At 43.1% G+C, this 13,547-nt stretch overlaps 1 protein-coding gene across 1 annotated transcript in view; it reads left to right on the top strand.

The window, feature by feature from the left end:
• CNTNAP5 (contactin associated protein family member 5) overlaps positions 1 to 13,547 on the top strand; it is an 869,192-nt gene that overhangs the window by 460,330 nt on the left and 395,315 nt on the right. Inside the window, exon 8 of the mRNA XM_053598220.1 lies at positions 5,826 to 6,090. Within this exon, the coding sequence (XP_053454195.1) occupies positions 5,826 to 6,090 (265 nt within the window). The remainder of the gene's footprint in view (positions 1 to 5,825; positions 6,091 to 13,547) is intronic.

Below are 13,547 nucleotides of genomic sequence, written 5' to 3'. Positions count from 1 at the left end.
TTCCGTAGGGTAATGTTCTAGGGCCTCAGCATGGTCTAAAGGCTGATGTGGCCTGGCCCTGCCCGTCCTTTGTAGGTCCTGCTGTCCTGCTGCCTGTGGAACTGCAGCTACCTGACCAAGGCCTTGAGTGTGCCCCACCTTCCTGCTTCCAGCCTAAGCAAATGGTTTCATTCTCTGCTTAGATGACACTTGTCTTTATTCTCCAATTAATTATACCTGCTTCCCTGCAAAATCTCAAATTTCAATGTCACTTCCCTAAGGAAGATGTTTGTCCTCCAAGCCACTTCCCCTCCCTAGTAATGGTTGAACCAGGTCTGTATCTTCACCCTCAAGGAGAAGGCCTCCTTGGAGAGAACAAATCAATGAAAACCATTTCTTTCTTCACTGACACAAACTTGATTGTGATGTTCCAAAGGTCTGAGTGTCCTTAGGAGGCTACCAAGCTTCATGGGCCAGGGAAGAGCTGGTCTCTGCTTTTGTTATTTACGGTACTAAATAAAAGGTTTGTACATAGTGTGGACACACTCTAAAATGACCTATAACCAGTCTTTAGGTTTTCAAACTTCTATGCTCCATTGGTGGAAATCAAACTCTTATTTTTCTAAGAAAATAATTAGAATGGGACCTTCCATATTTTGAGGGCTACAAGGAAAAATAAACTGTGATGGATTTCCAGAGCAGTTGAAAAGAAAAAAAAAATATTCATGAAAATTATTAAAGAAGGCAAGAACGGCTACTACAGTGGGGTTTTGTAGTAGGATGGAGAGATGGAGCTCAGCCCTGAAAAGTGGAGTAGGGTGTGGATCAGAGGATGGAAACTCACATAGTGGTACAATACTTCTTTGCTAAATAGTCCAGCAGGCTTTTTGCTGAAGGCAGGAGATCACTGTACATTTGATAAGTAAGGTGATTAAAGAGGTCAGACCGAGGGTGGGGGAGCTTTGCTATACTGACATAGCAGGTTTCTTGCTAAAACTGGAAGTAAGTGGCCCAAGGACAGAGCCCAGCATTGGCCCTTGTCAGAAGGAGGGCTCAGAAGAGCCTGATAGAATTCAGTCAGGGAGACAGTCCTTGTCGGAAGAAAGCTAGACATCATTTGGTGGTCCCCAAGGGACAAATACCTTCTCTGTCTTGGGTCCAGCACTTCTGGGCATTTTTCCTACCGGGGAAGGATGAACATGGATGAGAATGAAAATACAGGGCCATTCTGGGAACAAAAGCTACCCTTACACACACACACACACTCTCTCTCTCTCTCTCTCGGGTTCCATGGGTCTCCGGCTGTTGCTGCCTCGAGGAAGCCTCACCTTCAACTTGATCTTGGCCTCAAGAAGACCAGGGAGGCTGCCACCCAACCAGAACTGGGTGGGTGTGGCCAGAAAATGCACAGCAGACAGCAAGGATTTAGTCCCTTCAACTAGGGTGACTTCCTTCTTGGACAGTGAAAGACCTTCTAGGTCTTATAAGATAAAGTGAAGAAGACCCACAGTAGGTCACTGACTTGCTGTCAGTCTCACCCAAGAGACCAGGACCATTCGTTTACCTGGAAGATTTGATCCGAGTGCACTTTCCCTGACGTGGCTCTCTCTGTACCACCTGCAGTCACAGTGTAAATTTAATGAGTATGCAATGTAAAGGATTGGGGTCATATTTATGCGTATAATTTATAAACCACTGTGCTTAGCACATTGTTTCAAAATGCTTGAGAAATCTTGAACAAATGTAGAAATCTTGAATTAACTAAACTATCTCTGTGGTGGAGGCTTCTAAGGACTGGAGGAGCTTCCTTATTGAGGATGGAATGGATGAAATTGGAAGGAATAGATTAAAGAAACGTGTAGGGCAGAAGGTAGTCTGCTGACCATTTGCCGTGTCACACAATTTCAAAATAAATTGTCCTTGGGCATACCATTTCTAAATGATCAGCGGGGACTCCCTCAAATGCCATTCTGAGAATAATTCCAGAGTCACAAATGGCACTCTTGAACATGATCTGGAAGTCCACGTTGATGTCGAAAGTAGCAGGTTCACATGCAGCTCATTTTTTCTTCTTTCTCCTCACTTTGGGGAATAGGATGGATACTGATGTTTCTCAGCTCTGGGTGGCATTTCTGTGGCAGCAGGTGCAGTGGAGATGGGGCTGTCAGCAGGAGCAGCCCTTGCAGCTGTGTGATGGAGAGTTGGGACACTTCAGACTTTGGCTCCTCCCTGCCAGCAGGGCGCTGATCACCACACCACACAAGGCCTTACTCTAACCAGTCAGAGTCCCTGTAGTTGTTTATTTAAAGTCCTTATTCCAGGTGTCCAGTCCACAGGACCCCCCCCCCCGCCATATCAGCGGTTCTCAACCTGTAGGTCGTAATCCATAAGAGCTGCATTAAAGGGTTGTGGCATTAGGAAGGTTGAGAACCACTGCCCTAGATCCTGAGCTCCTCTGTATAGTTGTCAAGTAGTTGGGTCCATCAAGCAATAGGAAAGAGGGAGGCTGAGGAAGGGAAGCCAGAACTCCCCTCAGATGAGAGTGAACCGATCAGACAAGGACAGAACCTCTGGTCTCCCATTCGTCTCCCTGTGTTGAGGTTCACCTGCCATGGCTGTGATCCAGAGAGCACTCAGAACAGGGCTCGGGTGAAGGGAAACTTTGGGGTTTAGGTCATTAAAAAGAAGGGGGCGTTTTGTACAACCTCCAATGCTTTTCTGTCTTGGTAACTGCCTCCCATCATTCCCTCTTTCTACAGCCTCAGACTTTGGGTACAGCTGTCCTCTAGCAATTCATTATCATAGGAAATGATAACAAATTAAAAGAAAAGGGGAAGAAACTTATTATAATTTCTTAACTTCTCCATAGAGCTTGTGTGATTTGGCTTCTTCCAAGAGCCAGCCCTGACACAATTAGTTAGCCATCAGGGTAGGAGGGGGAGGTGGGGCAGGGCGTAGCAGGGGAACAGGTGCATCCTTGAAAGGAAATTCACCAGAAATCCAAAAATGCAAATTAATACAATCTTGAGATAGCTTGAGCCAGTTGGACGACTTTTAAAAATGGTGGCGCTCAGTGCAGAGAAGGAAGGCCTCAGAGAAGGAGGCTAAAAGCAAAAGTTTTCAAGTCAGACCCAATGTGCTTTTGTCACTGCTGACGAGGCATATGGTTTTTGTTCAATTATTCTCTTTAAGCCAGATTTGTGCAGGCTTTTTCTGAAAGTTGATCATACAAATTTGGTCATTCTTGTCACATCCAGCTGAAAGGGAGTTGAGAAGCCAGGAAGAAAAGCAGTCAAGGTAGAAAATGTTGTTTCAAGAATGTAATTCCTGGCCATCTCTACTAAAAGTAGAAAACCCAGCCAGGCATCGTGGCAGGCACCTGTACTTCCAGCTACTTGGGAGACTAAGGCTTTAGACTCTGTCTAAAGGATTGCTTTCCAGCTGTCCTCAAACTTTTTAAACAGGGGGCCAGTTCACTGTCCCTCAGACTGTTGAAGGGCTGGACTATAGTTAAAAACAAACAAACAAACAAAAAAAAAAACTATGAACAAATTCCTATGTACACTGCACATATCTTATTTTGAAGTAAAAAAATAAAACGAGAACAAATACAATCACATAGCCTCATGTGGCCCCTGGGCCGTAGTTTGAGGACTAGACTCTGTCTCAAAAAACAAACAAACAAAACAAATGAAAAACCCAAAAAACAAAAATGAACAAAACAATGAAATTCCCTGAGACCCTGATGGCAGGAATTGCCTTTACCTCTAACTTCTGAGATAGCTTGCTGTCACTCTCAGGATCTTTTCTGCTCACCAGCTGGAACTTACCAGTTCCCCAAACCCTTCCTAGGGCCAATGGACTTTCTCAAAGAGAAATAACATCTATTCTCTTTTATTAAAACCTCTAGCTTTTGCTTTGTTCTTTGGACATACTGAAGACCAACTGGTCTGTGTGTATGCCCCAAATTACAATTCTTTCTTTCCCAAATAAAATGCTAAATTTAGACATTCATCTCTGCTTTTTTGTTTTCACACTTTAAATGAAAAAAATAATACCTGATGGCATCATTGTGGGACAGTCACGTGATACATGCATCCATGCTTTGCCTACTGCTGGCAGGGTGGGGCAGGTAAACAGTGGGTAATTTCTTGGTGCAGATCAAAGGCTTTACCTTCTCACACATTAATTAACTTTTGGAGAATGTAACCTAAGGAGAAGAAAACAGCTACCTCACTACAAGGAATGATTCCTGCAAAACTGCCCCCATGGCAGAGGAATTGATGAATGAATCATTAGAAATGAACTCTTGGTAGAAGTTTAGGGATCGTTACTTGTTTTTAGAAGTACAAGACTTACGATAAACAAACATGGTTGGGACCTAAGGATGTTTTTTCTGGTTTAAGAGGTTTAGGGAGTTGAACTGTTCCCGTATTCTGAGACTGAAAATGGTACTATGTATCAAATATTTCTGCCACCTGGCCACCTCCCTGGGAAGGTGAACTCACCATTGGAGCTCAGGTATTGCCCTCGAGGAATCCCTGCCCTATCTGCAGGGCTCTGGCTCCTAAGGGAGCTTGGAAAGGGTTAGCAGAAAGGGGTGAGCCACTAGGGGGGCGAATCAGTGGCCTTGGCAGGAAACATTTGCACTCACTATGTCTATGGCTATTTGGATGAACTTGCCTGAATAAGTTGGCCTTATTGTTGTGGAAATTAATATTTGGTGGGAATTGAAAACAAGATGCGGCCGGGGTGGGAGTCTGCAATGGAAGCTCCAAGTGGCCCTTGTAATCGGACACCTGTTTGCAACTTGTGAGGTATTGAAGGCTTTCTCTTTATTCATCTATTAGAAGCCCCATTTCAGGGCACAGGTGGGCACATCTAATATTAGGATTTCTTGAATTCCCATAACTTCCTGATGTAGAAGCTCACTAGCCATTCTCACCGAAACTTGGCCTGCCTTCCTCTCACAATTGCACAGAATAATCTTCCTCCCCTTCTTCTCGCACACTTACCGTTCCGCAAGTCCAGTTCTCTCATCTTCTTCCCACCTCATGTCACTGAAAACACTCTGATTAAATTAAAAAATGCCGTCCATGACCTTTTGCTGTTACTAAATTTGAATGGAAACTATTCCACAAGCATCGGAGGGCTCTCACACTCGGCTTCCACTCGTCCTTTCTAGCTTCAGCTCCTTCAGGTGCCCTGGCCCTACCTCCTTAGAGAGGACACATTCCCTGGAATTCCTCGGGGATGCCATTTTGATAATCTAGTCAAGGCTTGGCACACACAATGACCTGTGCTGAAAATGCTAGCCGGCCACACTCTCCCCTCTCTCCCCGCCCCCCTTTGCCCTGCCTTTCTTTCCTTCTGTAAACTCTGTTTCTTGTGCCAGGCTCCTCTGGTAGCGGGAAGATAGCTCTCTCTCTCTCTCTCTCTCTCTCTCTCTGTACATTCCAAACTGTAACAAAGTTTTTCCATGTACATTTCCTCAAAAGTTATCCTGGAGCTTGGCACACAGTCCATTTGCCGTAGGTATTTATTCAGTGACTGCGTGTGATTATTTTTACTGTCTGCAGAAAAATGTGGATGCCCCCACCCCCTCCCTGTCTGGGAGTCTCAAACAGCCTTCTCTGCAGGTAGCAATGTGATCCCTCACGCAGGAATGGGCACCCCTCTCGCGAGTGTGTCTCAGCAAAGCTGACATACTTTTCTCCTTTAAGAACTTGCAGCTGAATGTGGAATGATCCTGAAATTAAGGTCAGCTCCGGGTGGTTGTTTATATCGGCTGTCAGATCGCAGAGTAAAAAATGGCTTTTATATGTTTGATTTTTATTGTTTTCCAGGGCAATGTCACTTTTTCCTGCTCCGAACCACAAATTGTGCCCATCACATTTGTCAACTCCAGCGGCAGTTATTTGCTGCTGCCTGGCACCGCCCAAATTGATGGGCTCTCAGTGAGTTTCCAGTTTCGAACGTGGAACAAGGATGGTCTGCTTCTGTCCACAGTGCTGTCCGAGGGCTCGGGGACGCTCCTGCTGAGCCTGGAGGGCGGGATCCTGAGACTCGTGATTCAGAAAACGGCCGAGCGTGTGGCCGAAATCCTCACAGGTACGGTCCGCTGCCATTCTCTGTGTCTGCTTCTTGTTTGGCCAAGTCAACAAAGGTTGAGGTTCTGACCCAAGCACATAGAATCCAACTCCCCAGGAATCTGGTGTGTCCCAGTATTTACAAATTTATTCCAAGTCTGAAAAGGCAGCATTTTTTCCCTATTAGGGAAAAAAGCAGTGAATTCAGAATTAGCAAAGTAAACTTTGGCAAGTCCCTTAATTTCTTTCTCTCTCAGCAGTCTTATCAGAGAGGTGGGAATCCGCATTCCACCAAGGAGTGCTGAGCGTGACACGGACCATTTATAGAGCAGTCTGCTAGGTCCTCGGTAGACACAGCATATATTAAATCTTCACTATGCTCGCTCAAAGAAGGTATTATTTTTTACTTTATGGATGAGGAAATGAAGAGTTATAGAAATTACTTCCAAAGTCATGTGTTCCTTAGTGAGAGAACTAGAATTTCAGCTGGAATTTGTCGGACTTCCAAGCCTATATTTTCCTCTTAATCCACATAGCCATTGAATTTTTTATAGCCCAAAGTTCTATTTCAAGTAAAAATTGGTGAATTTTAAACATTGTTTTTAAAATATATATATATATTTTTTTTTTAAGATATTAAGTATTAGCTCATATGGCATTGAGTACGGCAAATATTTTAAAATGGCCCTCAAATGGCTGAAGTTTGGGAAGCCACATATTTCGTTGCATTGCATATACATATTAGAGTACGGCAGTATGAGGTGGGGCTGGGCGCAAGTTGTGTTTTCCATACCCTGGCTCTTCCAGCTCTGTTACGTCAACTGGAACAGTGACTTCTCCCTCTCTCTCCATTTGCTATCTTATTAGTATCTGTTGTTCCTTGAAGAAACCGGTGTTTACTCACTTGTCAAATGTTCGCTGAGGTTAGACTACGTGCCAGGCATTGGGCTAGCGGCTAACTAATTCAACCAGTCCTTTGAGAAATTCTTCAGAATAGACAGTCTAATCAAAGCTCCTTCCCCTGTGCACTCTGGGCCAACTTCATTGTGGCGTAAGCTAAAATGCATTTTTCTTTTATCTACATGGCTTTCTTATATCATGGGACTGTGAGTTTTGTGATCCAAACAAATTAGAGAATTGAAGTAACTAGTAAAGGATATGACTTGTCCGACTTTTATTTCACTAGTCCAACTAATCAAGGTTTGGTCAGAACTTGAGAGAGACTCAGTTGTCCACAAGTGAACAAAAGGCCCATTGAACTTCTGAGAATACCAGAAGGGCCTAGGTCTGGGAATCAGATTGACTGGTTTGAAAGTATCTTTGCTCCTTCCTGTTTGGTGACCCTGAACAAACTTCTTAACTCTGTTTCATGTAAACTGAAGCATATTCATTATCTATAGCTGTGTAACAAATCATATCGAATTTAGCAATTAAAAACAGTATTTATTATGTCTCAGTTTCTAAGTATCAGGATTCCAGGGGCAACTCAGCAGGGAGATTCTGGCTCAGGTGTCTCCTAAGTCTACACTCAAACTGCTGGCTGGGGCTACAGGCATTGGGAGGGCTGGTGGGGCAGGATGGGCTTCTGAGCTCACTCACATGGCTGTGGGTAGCCCTCTGCAGAGCCACTTTCAAGTGATGGGAGGTTTAAATTTTTACCCTGAAAGTTTGATGATTTGGGTCTATGAAATGAAATGATAACCAAAGAAAAGGCAGACAGATTTTATTACGTGCACGGAAATATAGAAACTGAAAGAAATGTTCAGATGGTTGAAGAGTTTATGCAATCTTGAGGTTACAGAAAGAATGGGAGCTTAAAGCGTGGCCTGAAACAGGTTATGGTGGTAAATCAGGCGACAGTTGGCAAATCAGGCTACAGTGGCAAGGGAGGTGCTGGGAGGAAGAGAAGAAGTAGCCCAGCTAAGCACAGGTCATTTTACTGTGTAGATGAAGCCTCCCAGGTAGCAGCCCTAAAGAAAATAGATGGTAAGTGGAAGTGTTAGACTCTCAGCCAATCTTTCCTACTTCTGAACATGGAAGGCGTGCAGAGAAAGCCTGGCTGCATCATTGCAAATCTCCCCCATGAGAGGAAGCTTTGCAGGGCTACTTCTGTTCGCTGGCTCTCTGAACAGCCATCTCAAAATATGCCAACAAAGTATTTTTTGGAGTGAAATATTTTGGATTCCTTTTCAAGCTTATCCTTAGGAGCCTCTCCAGCAGGCTGCCAGGAGACAGTGAGAGAGAGAGCACTTAAGATAGAAAATACGGGATTTTTATAATATAATCTAACATCAAGGGTTATCTTAGAGGTTTATCATATGAGATTTAAAATACATAGTTTTTACTTTGCAAGACGGCAATGGCAATTAAATGAGATAGTATATCTCACATACTTCACAGGGTGTAGAGAAGCTATTGAACAAATTTCTTTTCCTTCCATATTGAGTCAAGACCTCTAGCTAGTAGGGAGCCTCATTCCATAGAGTCATAAAAGTTAAGAATGAATTTGTACAATCAAAAGACTTCTAACATTTATTAGATTTCTCATAATGGAAGTGAGTTAATCACTTAGAAATTATAATATCTTTCATGTTCAAAGTTACAAAAATTAAACTTCAATTCTCCTTATTTGAAGAAGAAAAATGTGAGCCAGCACTGGGCTGCGTCTCCCAAATCAGTGAGATGTTTTTGAGTACAGAAACTAGTACGCCTCGGGTTAAAAAGGCAGTTTTAATATGGCGCAGGCCCCAGAGGCACTTGGCTCAAAAGACTCCAGGTGCTGGCTGTATTATTAAGCACATTTCAGTCCATTAAAACGCATTTATGACTGAGAGAGAGAGACTGAGACCAGTAAAAACTGCCATCTCACGCAGCTACGGAAGGGAAAACAATCATCAATTATTTCATACTTGTCTCTCAGACATTGAAGCAAGTAAAAGGAAGTTCTAACAATTGCAGCCTGAGCCTGGAGCTGTGGCTCACACCTGTAATCCTAACACTCTGGGAGGCCTAGGTGGGTGGATTGCTTGAGCTCAGGTGTTCAAGACCAGCATGAGCAAGAGCAAGACCCGTCTCTACTAAAAACTAGAAAGCTAGCCCACCTCTACTAAAAATAGAAAACAAAACGAAACAAAACCCCGCCAGGCCACACGGTAGTGGGTTTAGTCCCAGCTACTTGGGAAGCTGAAGCGGGAAGATCTATTGAGCCCAAGAGTTTGAGGTTGCTGTGAAGAAGGGTGAGGCTATGGCGCTCCACCCAGGGGATGGAGGGAGACTGTTTCAAAACACACAAACGAACAACAACATGCAGCCTGAGTTCTTGAACTTCGCCTCAGAAACTCTTGCTTAATTCGCTTCCTTAAAAAAAAATGAACTTCCTTAATTTTTCTTTGAAACGGATCAAGGCTTTGTGTTTTCTGTTTATTTTCCTCCTTGGGGAAAGGAAGGACAAACAAATAATTAAACAAAACCAGTTTTCCTCTTCCCCTTTTTTTTTTTTTTGTAGAGACAGAGTCTCACTTTATCGCCCTCGGTAGAGTGCCATGGCATCACACAGCTCACAGCAACTTCCAACTCCTGGGCTGAAGAGATTCTTTTGCCTCAGCCTCCCGAGTAGCTGGGACTACAGGCGCCCGCCACAACGCCCGGCTATTTTTTGGTTTGCAGTTCGGCCGGGGCCGGGTTTGAACCCGCTACCCTCGGTATATGGGGCCGGCGCCTTACCGACTGAGCCACAGGCGCCGCCCTCCTCTTCCCTTATATTTCTTAGGAAACTTAGTTCAAAGTACTTGAGATCATATTGACTTTATAAGAGGCAAAAATCCCATAGGAATAATGAAACATTTATGGCATTTGTCCTAATAATTTTCAAAGGCCAGGGGGGCTCCCCTTGACATATGCGGTGTCACATAAAATAGAACATGGGTGGCACCACATCTTGCTAATGGGTCAGGGAATCCAGATAGTCAAAGATTTATTTGAGACTTGTTTCTGGAGTTTCTAACATTCTGGGTCTAGAAGAAAAGGTGGTTCCCATGGAAAGGGCAGCAGCCTAAAGGCAGGCACCTTCAGTCCTGTTTTCAGAGCTTCATGCAGTGTGTGTAACCTGTTTTAGGAAGAGGGGGGTGCTGGATTTGGGCTTTTTGCATTGGAGATAAGAGGGAGAAGTGCAAACTAAATGTGTCCTCAAAACAGAAGGCATCTGAATTTAATTATTGTAGGAGACAAAGTTTCAAGAAGATGAGAGACAACAGCATAATCCCTTCTTTGTGTTTTTCTGTACTTTCTATTTTTTTCATCTCCTTTTTTGAAAACCTTACATATAAAGACATGATGAAAGATGGGAAACTTCATTTCACCAGGAGTGATGTGAGAGTGTAATCAACAACCTTTGATAGATCTCCTGCCTCTCTAGGACCTTGTAAAATAGAACTGTAGAGGGGAAAAAAATCTCATAAAAGTTCATGAGGTGGTTCTTACAACACCAATACATGTAGAAAGAAATTGAGACTCAGACATTAAGTTGAAGGGACCAGGATTGTGTTCAGCCTCTTCCTTGCAGTTTCCAAGTTCATGGTCTTTACACAATATCCTGCTCTACCCACATTCGTTATCTATATTGTCAATTGCTTAAATAACTCAAATATAAAGAAAGTCTACTTTAAATGAAAGAAGTACAGACAAACGTATAATAGACTATTAAGGAAAATGGCCTATTTGGGATCTAAAGTTGCATTTTTCCAAAATCTTTGACTTGGTGGTCTTATTCTTAGGTAAGTAGGATTTACACAAGATCGGAAGGCCACAATCTTTATAAAGATCTGGTCTATTTTAGCTAAAGTTGCCTATATAACATATAGTAAATCATACACCTCTCTATATTAACACACACGCACAAATATTCACTGAGTGTACATACAATGCTCAGTTCAGACTTTTTTTTTGATGTTCAATGTTGATTCCTTGGTAAGATTGTCATCTAAAGACTAAGGATAGTAAGTGACATGAGATCATTCTCTACCTCAGAGTTTTCAACCTTTTCCATCTCACGGCACACTCGAAGCTATAGTTAAACTTCTGAGGCACACTTGTATTATATTGATCAAAAAAAAAAAAACAGTTAAAAAAGAATATATCTACTTTGCTTTGAATTGCTTTTGAAAATAATTTAATTAATTGATGATCTCTAAAAATGTTGATGGCACACCTAAGATCCTCTCGGGCACACCTGGGCGCTGTGGCACACTGGTTGTAAATCACTGCTCTGTCTGCTTCTGAAGACTGTGCCCTCCTTAGCACACACTTTCTCCTTCCAGGCATTTCTGTTCCCTTCGTCCCACATGGAAATTCAGGAGCTGTGCAGAAATGGCACTCAAGGAGTCCTGTGCTCAGTGAGCCTTGCCATTTGCACTCTGAGGACTCAGAAAATCTATTTAGGCAAATGGTAAACGAATGAAGAACACCTGGATGACTGACTGTGTGCATTCCAGACTCTCAGTTGTTTCCTGCTTTTCCCAAGATACTGTGTGCCCTACTGGGGCCTCTCACAATGGTCATGTGGCCATGAGGAGCTCTCAAAATCCACACTTGTTCATTGAACAATAGAAGCCGCATTCTATTTTTTAATGAAGAACATGGCTGTCACTTGAAGGCTCTTCAAGAGATGCTTAGAATGGAGATGTGTACTGCTCAGAGTGAGCTGAATTACTAAGAAAACAGGGCATTTTACAAAGGTAAAGAAGACCACCTGGTTTGTTTTCTTCAGAGGAATAAGGCAGAAGGTTTTGAATGTCATGTGAAACGTTAAGCAATCTAAAGAGAAAACTGCCACTACAGTAATTATTTTAGGAGTGATCTGACATTTCAATGTTATTTTTATTTTTTTGATGGGGGAATGTAAGGCAATAAGAATATGAAGAAAGAGGCATGGGGGCTTCAGTTTAATTGTAGCGCTTCTCAAATGTCAGAGAGAGTGTGTGCCAAGAGCTTGAAACCAGGCCCTGGAGGTGGACCAGGTTTCTGGCCCAGCTGAGCTCAGAGTAGATACAGCGCAGGAATAGGTCTGGTTCCAGGAGCCCTCACTGTGCTCTTCTGCTATAGGAGAAGGCCCTTCTAGCCCTTTCTATGAATTCTTAAGACAGGTTAACTCTGTGTATGATTATCTTCCAGAACATTATCCACCTAAAAGCCTTCTTTTGAAAATGGGGTAAATGGTCTTGACTGGGAGTACTCAGGGCCAAGCTCTTACCAGAGGTCATGGCTCTCAACTCCCCAATTCTGATGTGTTTTGTTAAGTAAGCAAAGTAACGTGACCTCTTTGATATCATGATTTTTGTGAATGAAATATCCGCATGTCCCAGAAAGGTCATACTTAAGATTTTCGATGACCTGTAGAGAATTAGGAGGCAAATATCCAAATCTGAAAGGTTTATTCAGGGATATGGGGGCGATCTTCATTAAATCACACTAGAATTATGTGTGCATGGAGGGACAGCTGCAGGTGCTGCAGCCATGTCACGTAGACAGAGAACAAGGTGGAGGTGTGGTAGGGATCTCGGAATGTGGGACAGGTTTTCTTGTAGCTGAAGATGGGCCTATGTCCCTTCAGAAAGCAGAGAAAGCAGCAGTGAGGCAGAGAGACCTCTCTGCATTTTCTAGAGAATCTTCTCCCCAGAGAAGCAGTGCCTTGATGTCACGAATGGCACCCAACTAAGACTGGGATTTTCATGATGATGGGTGAGTCTATACATTAAAGACAGGGTCTCAGTACAACTGAATGAAATCCAAAAGAAAAGGCGGGGTGAACCCAAGCTGAGAGATGTCAGCCTGGCAGCTGCTGAGCCCCATTTAATGATTATAAGCGGAAAACACATAAGGCAAGAACCAGTCACCTGGAACAGAATAGGATCCCTGGACAAAAGGACACATGGCCAGAGAAGAGCCAGGAATCGACCAGATGCCATCAATTTGTTTTTTTTTTTTTTTTTTCATTTGCGGCAAATGGCTTATTGGAGGGCCCATCACAGCCTATCCCATTTAATTCCCAGGAGCAAGCAGTAGGGTTCACACGTTTCTTTTACAACCTTGTCATTTTTCAGTATTTCTATAATTTCTTGAATAGCACTAGAAAAAAATACCTTTCCAAAAATATCTCGTAAGCCCTCCATTCTATCAGTCATTAATTCTCTGTATTTTGTAGGCTGTGACTATCTTGCTCTTTTTTTAGCATAAGATATGGTGGGATTCTGGTGACAGAACCTGGGATCAGAAGCCTCATTAATGGGTGTTTATTTGATAATTATTTAACACTGACTGCATTTAAATTAGCCATCCTATAACTGCGATGAACATCACTCCACTTACCTTTTAGAATTTATCTATATTGGTGTTTTCTCAGGAAACCATTTGAAACCAGGCCAGGTGCCTTGTTACCTGGTCTTACAGTTCTTCTCTTTTGTAGCAGTTACCCCAAATATGTGC

This window comes from Nycticebus coucang, chromosome 7 (genome assembly GCF_027406575.1).
Source record: "Nycticebus coucang isolate mNycCou1 chromosome 7, mNycCou1.pri, whole genome shotgun sequence".
NCBI lineage: Eukaryota > Metazoa > Chordata > Mammalia > Primates > Lorisidae > Nycticebus > Nycticebus coucang.
The sequence above is the reverse complement of the archived record's forward strand: the minus strand, read 5'-3'. Positions and strand labels throughout refer to the sequence as shown.